This window comes from Miscanthus floridulus, chromosome 10 (assembly GCF_019320115.1).
Source record: "Miscanthus floridulus cultivar M001 chromosome 10, ASM1932011v1, whole genome shotgun sequence".
NCBI lineage: Eukaryota > Viridiplantae > Streptophyta > Magnoliopsida > Poales > Poaceae > Miscanthus > Miscanthus floridulus.
This window is the reverse complement of record NC_089589.1, coordinates 65,640,187-65,648,075: the sequence shown is the minus strand read 5'-3', so window position 1 is coordinate 65,648,075 and position 7,889 is coordinate 65,640,187. Positions and strand designations below refer to the sequence as shown.

The window sequence follows — 7,889 nt, the reverse complement described above, 5'->3', positions numbered from 1 at the left end:
GCTGCCTTACGAGAAGTCTGAAGAGGAATCAAAAGCGGTGACACAAAAAGATTTGGATAACTGGCTGCTAAGTGTAGCAGAATCAATAGCAAAGAAGAAGGAACTTATGAAAAACCCACCAAAGCCACAGTACATAGCTCGACAAGACTAAGGAAAAAACTCAATGAGCGCAAGAAAAAGCAGCGTGAGGCACGTAAGACCTCACCATTATTGGACTATGAACGCTCTCTCGACAAGTCATATAAGGCGTCGCTGAAAGCGAAGAGAGCAGGGAAAGATGTTGCACAGCTCGGCCAGCAATCTTTGTAATCTATCGACCCACTAGTTGTTGAGGATGATTGTACAAATGCACAAGGCGGTCCAATCAATAGGGAGGAACTCCAAAACTTCGTGGACACAACAGGTCTCACACCAGAACAACTCATGGGGGGAGCATCGATACCAACAACCAAGTTTGATATATTTTGAACCTATATGTATGGCAGGAGTCTTGTCAACCTTGCGTCCTGGCCATCACTAGGTACGCAAATGCGTCCTGAAGCTTTCATTGAAATGTTTAGACACGAACAGTGTCTGATCACCGATGTCCCTCACCCTAGACCACTCCGGCGTATGGTCGTGGAGGTTGCACTTGTAGATCACGCTGCTGTAGGTGAAGCTCTGTGTCTCATGGAATGTGCTCACCATGGCACCCACAATGTGCAGCTCACCATTTGATTCCAGGTAGCTACGGTGGCAGAGCCCCGCAGGTGGTGACAGCGATGGCAGCAGCGTCACGGTTGGAGTAGCACCGGCGGTGTTGCTGCTGCAGACGGAGATTTCTCCAGTGCAGTCGATCGCTAAGAACTTGTCTTAGCAGTGGACGATGGACCCCATGGAGAACTCCAGTTTGGTGTCGAGTAGCGTCCATGGGCTGTTGACTCCAACCCAGTAGAACGCGACCTCCGTGGAGCACCCAAGCATGGCCATGGCCACGCACTCGCGCCTGGCGGCGTCAGGTGGCGCCGAGAGCACGATCTCACGGAAGAACATGTCCCTCATGTCTTCTAGCTTGATAGCTCTACCTGCGGCATCCACGTCCTCGTAGTCATTGGTGGGATGGAGGACCCACCGGCCGTGGACCCTAGACACTCGTTCCGATGAGGACACCGCCACGACATGTTCGCCTGCTGGCGGGAGCTCAACGCGGGGGGCACGGGCACCGGCGCATGGATTCAGCAGCATCACGGATGCTGCCTCGTCCATGAGCGCTAGCCACCCACAGGAGGAGCCGCATGACACCTTGCCATGCACGTCGGGCAGCGTCTTGGACAAGACCTTCTTCTCCAGGACACAGTAGAAGCTGACGCGGTCCGAGTCGGGGTCGAACGGGAGCAGCAGGAGTGGCCCGAAGGTCACAAACAGGACGGCGGCGCACCATGGGGAGCAAGCGGATCGGAAGGACGCCGCATCGTGGCCTGACGCGAGATGCTGCCCGATGGACTCGAGGAGATCCTCTGGCAGGCCGGATCTCCAGTCAGGGAGAGGTAGGGACCTTCTCTTAGGATTGGGAGGCTGAGCCATAGAAGACAGATGGCATCAACTATGGTTCACACAAGAAATAGCAAGCGAGGGCGATGGAACACGTGAGTGTGAAACCAAATGAAAGGAGGAAAAAGCTGTCCCTTTTGCAAATGCAAAGATGAGAAGTAATTAAATGTAGGCAGATTTGGCAAGGTTCTCAAAAATGCAAAGAGGTTCCTTTTGTCTTAATTCTCTTTCCTTCTGTGTTAATTCTCTTTCCTTTTGCTCGTTGCCATGTATGCTGGTGCATGCAAACATGCAATATGTATATGGATAGCACAATAATTTTCTACTTCCTATTTTGCCGTGATTCCTCTATCACATGACAGGCAATATTCAATCAAGGAGATGTCGTGGGATCGCAGGCGTGGGCAGACGGACGAACCAAAATAAATGTCGCACAAAAAATGTCCACACTTTGTTATTTTTAGTTATAGGAGAAATGCCCATATCTTTAGAGAAAGCTGGATCTAGAGCTAACCTAAAAAATCGATTTGTAGAGGTCATTAGATCTAAAGCTGTCTCTAAAAATAGGTGTAATACTATAAAATTGATGATTTCTTTTTCAAACGAAGTCGGATCAAGACAAACTGTATATTAAAGTTGTATATCTCAAAGATATCTACAACTATGTAGTTTTCAAAATTTTCATTCAAAGTAATTGGATCCGACAAAATCTACGTGAAGTTCTCGTATTTTGAAATTCAATTTTTAAACTTTTCGGACGACCATGAATAGAGAAATAACCAAAACTAAAGTTATAGATTTCCAAAAGACTAAAACATTGCAGTTGATAGCTTTTGCATATGATACAATCTATGGCCCTAAAATTTAGTTTGAAGTCCTCACATTGTGAAATTAAAAAAAAATTAAATGAACTCGGATAGAGAAACGACACAAACCAAAGTTGTAGATCTCAAAGATCTATATAACATTGTAGTTTACAACTTTTTCATTTGAAATCATTCATCTAAGGAAATTTTGTTCGAATTTCTCACAATTTGAAATCCAAATTTTTCAAAGGACCTTTGATGGAGAAATAACCAGAACCAAAGTTTTAGTGCTCGACAATATATACAACTTTCCAGTTGAGATATTTTTCCAGTTGGGTCCTAAATATTGATCTCAAAATCTAGTAAAGTGAATACAAAAGAAATGTGGCTACCCCTTTGTCCCTTGTGACTTTGGGTTGGAGTTGTTATGATAGTTACCCGCGAGGGTTGAGATTGTCATTTTGGATCCTGTCACCCACGCATGTGAAAAATCTGTGACTTGTGTGTTGTGACCTGGGACACGTGACTATTGGACCCACCTAGTGGGGGCTTCTCTAGATTAAAAAATTTCTATTTTTTGGGCATGATTTATGATTTCTATAAAATGATTTTTAGAATCAACTAGACCTCGACTATGGGGGCTTGTGTTGGCCACACAATTTCAGCAACGAAACATTTATTAGTTTCGTCATCCAAGCTATCTAAATGATATTCAAGAACATGCATATTAGAAAGATATGATTTATGAACGTCCCTAGCATCTCTAGAGAGAGTTTGAACAGCAACAACCTAGCGGGTGCTTCCCAAGATTAAAAAATTGCTATTTTTTTGGCACGATTTGTGATTTCTAGAAAATGATTTTGACAAGCAGCTAGACTTCGACTATGGGGGCTTGTGCTGGTCACACAAATTCAGCAAGGCAACATTTATTTGTTTCGTCATCCAAGCTATCTGAATGATATTCAAGAGCATGCATATTAGAAAGATGTGATCTATGAACATCACTAGCATCTCTAGAGCGAGTTTTAACAACAAACCCAACCTTTTACTACAACTAATTAATAGTAAGAAACTCAAAATGCTCAAGTCTCTATTTAATATTGGAGGACAAACCGTTAAAAGCCAAATCAGTCAAATCTCTTTTGCCACACTACTACACAATCTTTTGGGCAGCGTTTCCAAAATGGCCTCGGAGGCGGGTGGCCCGGTTGCCCGCCTCGGTTATTCGAGGCAGGGCAGCCGGGCCAGCGACCACCTCGGTTAATGCTTAACCGAGGTGGACATTGTAACGTAACCGCATCGGTTAATGTCGATTTACAGAGGCGGTTGTCCTAACCCAGCCGCCTCGGTTAATATATTTACCGAGGCGGTCGCCTTAAAACAACCGTCTCGGTTAATCAAACTTAACCCAGGCAGACTTTTGAAGGCAACCGCCTCCGTAAATGCATTAACGGAGGCGGGCACACTATAAGGCCCGTCTCAGAAAATACTGGCCCAGCAGGCAACCCATCTTGGCCCATTATAACGCTCATCGTATATAAACGAAGGCTAGGGGTTCATTCACCCTTATCCACTCTCTCTCTCTCTCTCTCTCTCTCTCTCTCTCTCTCTCAGACCTCTCCCTCCCTCCCTCAGACGGCGCACTCGACGTCTCGACCCCGCTCTCCCTCCCTCCCTTAGATCGACGGCGCTGCGCACCCGTTCTCCCTCCCTCTCCTGGCGTGACGGCAGTGGAGGCCTCGCATGCGGGCATGGTGATGGCGGAGGCCTCGTGCGTGGGCTCGATGATAGCGGCGGTGGCATCCCTGTGCGTGGGCCCGACGTCGGCGGTGGCGGAGGAGGCGTCCTCGCGCGCGGGCTCGATGGCAGTGGCTCTCCTCGCACGCGGGCTCGACGACGGTAGCGGAGGCCTCGCGCGCGGGTGTGGCGGCAGAGGGGACATCCTCATGTGCGGGCCCAACGGCGGTGGTTCTTGATGTGACCACGCCAGCGTCGACCACCTCGGCGAGCTCTCTGACCACCTCGGCGACCTCTCCGACCACCTCGGCGACCTCTCCGACCACCTCGGCGACCTCTCCGACCACCTCACCAGCTGATACACCACTCCAAGTCCCTACTGGACCAATCACCCGTAGCCGCGCCCAAAAGATACATCAAGAGGTGCACGCGCTACTTTGTGAATTTCAATTAAACATTGATGGTAATTTCGAGCTACCTAAGTCGTGCACGTTGTTATTACTCAGGTTCTACGAGAAGGAAGACAAGGATACATCAAGGATGGATCAGAGAGAAGAGCTATGTTCGAGTCAATCCAGCATGGCGTCCGACCAGTTTTAGTGGAGACTGCTCCGAAGCTCAATAGTCTGCATGAAGCTAAAGATCCTGTGCAAAACTAAAGGAGTTATGACCAAAATATTAAAGACTGCATAGAAGCCCAGAAGACGCGTGGAAACTGAAGACCACCTCGTGAATGCTCTAGGCCGTTGACCTTCCACCTCCCAACCTGGCTTCTTCAATTCACATCTATCTTAGAGACTTCTCATAGTATAAATATTACCTCTAGGCTACTAGAAAAGGACCTTTTGATGGTTTGATAATTCCAGTGATATTGCAGCCGAGCTGCCGAGTGCTTACTCAAACCCTTGTTCTTCTTTGTTCTTCCTAGACTTGTGAAGAGATTCCTCTGGGATCCACTAGTTCGTGCTTTGCGGGTTCCAGTACGGCTGCCCCGCCTTGTGTGGATTAGCTTCGGTTGTGGTTCTACGGTCGTTCGAAGACCGAGTCGAAGTCCATCGCTTGGTCACATCCAACCTTGGTAAGGTATAAAGCCAGTTACTCCGCTGTTCTCCAGCAAGTTACCCTTTTATCCCCGCTGCCTTGTTGCAAGTTATCTTGATCGTGACCTACTGTCGTGAAGATCGGGCCAACTCCCATACTGAAATAGTTCAGTACCTATCATCTGGTATCAAAGCTTCAGATTGACACGGTAGGTCTTGCCATCATCCACATCGTTATCCTTGTTTAATCTACTTCATATATTTGTGTTTAATCATATCCTATAGTCCAAAGCCACACAAAAAATACCTATAACCATTTTGTGGTACTGTTACGTTGTGTTTTGTGTTCATCAAGTTGCTAGTCACCACCGTTTATATAAAAATTGAGTTGTTTCGCTCGTTACCGCTGTCAGAGTTATAAAAAAATAGATTAAAAAAAGGAAGAAAGAATGATTAGTTTCAAAAAAAGATAGAGAAGTGAAAAGAATTTGAAGGATCTGTGTTGCGGTGTATTGCTGAAAATTTCAGTTTACATATTTGAGTTGGTGGTGATCTTGTTAGCAGCAACGTTGTATCTTTGAACACATCAAACCACTCGGTTGGCAGTACCGTAGCCCTCCTTGCTAGCCACCTATAGCTCCACCAAAAACCTGAACCAGGACGTTCGATTCGTAATCCTTACAACCTCTCTACCCCCTCCGTTGAAGCTGCCACACCAGCACCGCCACAGTCCTTGAGATTAGGAAAGAACTTGGGTAAGTAAGAGGTGAGATTGTGTGTTTCCACAAATTTACATATTCCACTTTTTTTTCTTGCAACGGTCTAACATGGTAGGATCCAATTCGAGTATTCATGGTGGAAACCATGGAGATGGGGAGCCCCTTGTCACACGGGCTGAGGTGCACCACATGGCAAACTCGCTGGTGGAGGCGATGGAGAGGATGCTTGACGCTCGTCTTCCCGCGGAGGGAGGCCGAGGGCCACATCATCGTCATGAAGAAAATCACCGGGAGGAGTCTGGTGATGAGAATTCTAGTTTTGGCCATGGATTTGATCACTTTGGTGATGGCCATGGAGGACACGGTGGTGGTCGCCGTGCTGGTTTTGATAATCAGCGTGGTGGCCGTCATGCACATGGACGTCGTGTACGATTTGAAGATGAAGATGAGGTTCATGATGAGTATGAGGCGGGATTTGATGATAATGAAAATCCTTTTGGTCACCATGGGCGTTTTGGACAGCCACATGATCATCGTCGTGGTGCTGGTCATGATGGGGAAAATCATCGTGGTCGTCGCAATAGAGATGATCCGGATAGCATTGCTCGTGTAAAGTTGAGTGTTCCAAAATTTTCAGGGAAAGAAAATGCTAATGCTTATCTTGAATGGGAGGAGCAATGTGATCAGATTTTTAGAGTGCATAATCTTTCTGATCAGAGGCGTGTCAACCTTGCTTTTGTTGAGTTTTTAGGTTACGCTCTCACATGGTGGAACCAAGTTCAAGAAAATCAACGTGTGTTGGGACGTGATCATATCAACGCATGGGCTGAGATGAAGAGAGTGATGAGAAGACGCTTTGTGCCATCAAGCTATCAGCGTGACCTTCGCAATAGGTTACAAACATTGAGACAAGGATCAAAATCTGTTGATGACTACTTCAAGGAGATGGAGTTACTCTTAGTGAGATCTGGAATTAGAGAAGATGAAGAGTAAAAAATGGCAAGATTTTTGAATGGTCTCAATGAAGAAATTTCAGGTTTTGTTGAGATGTTTTCATATCATAATTTGCAAGACCTTGTTGATCAAGCTATGCGCACCGAGAGAAAAATTCAGCAAGAGGGACGAAGGAGGTCTTATGGGAGCCAATCAATTTCAGCCCCATGGCGTCGGCAGCAGTCCGATACCTTTATTGGTGGGGGAAGATCACAAGGAGTTGCTACTAGGCCTTCTCCATCCATTGGTGCTGCAAAGACCACGGTTTCTACTGCTTCTTCACTTGTAGTTCAGCAAGAACAGCGATGTCCTGCTGCAAGCACATCAACCCCTTCTGTTGCATCAGCTGCTGCTTCTTCTTCCCATACCCGAGGCATTGTTTGTCACAAGTGCCAAGGTCGAGGACATATTGCTGCTCAATGTCCTAGTCGAAGGACCATGATCATAAATGAGCAAGGTGAATGGGAATCTGAAAGCAAACCTGAGGAAGAAGCTCCAATATATGATGAAGAAATTATGCAAGATAAAGGTGAAGAAATTCAACCTGATGATGGAGACAACAATTGCTTCATTTCTCACCGAGTGCTTAGTGTTACTGCTGTCCAAGAAGAGAATAATCAGCGGCACAATCTTTTTCACACCCGGGGCTTGATCAAGGACAAGTTGTGTTGAATCATTGTTGACAATGGCAGCTGCAATAATATTGCAAGTCAAGAATTAGTTGAAAGATTGGGACTGAAACAGCGGCGCCACCCTTCTCCATACAAGATGCAATGGTTAAATGATTGTGGTGCGCTACGTGTAACAAATATTGTGACCGTTTCCTTCTCCATTGGGCGGTACAATGATCTTGTGGAATGTGATGTGGTGCCTATGCAAGCATGTCAACAGCTGCTAGGGAGGCCATGGTTATTTGATCATGATATTTAGCTCTTTGGAAGAACCAATAAGCTGTCTTTCATGTACAAAGGAGAGCGAATTTCTTTGCTTCCTTTAACACCGGAGAAAATTTTGAACGATGATCTTAAGAAGAAACAGCAAGAGAGCGAGAACCACCTATGAGT

At 46.3% G+C, this 7,889-nt stretch overlaps 1 protein-coding gene across 1 annotated transcript; it reads right to left on the bottom strand.

Annotated features, from left to right (window-relative positions):
- Positions 1–852: 852 nt before the first annotated feature.
- Positions 853–1,563, bottom strand: LOC136488781 (uncharacterized). Its single transcript, XM_066485601.1, has one exon. It carries the CDS (start codon positions 1,561–1,563, stop codon positions 853–855), a length of 711 nt encoding a protein of 236 aa, XP_066341698.1.
- Positions 1,564–7,889: the final 6,326 nt, after the last annotated feature.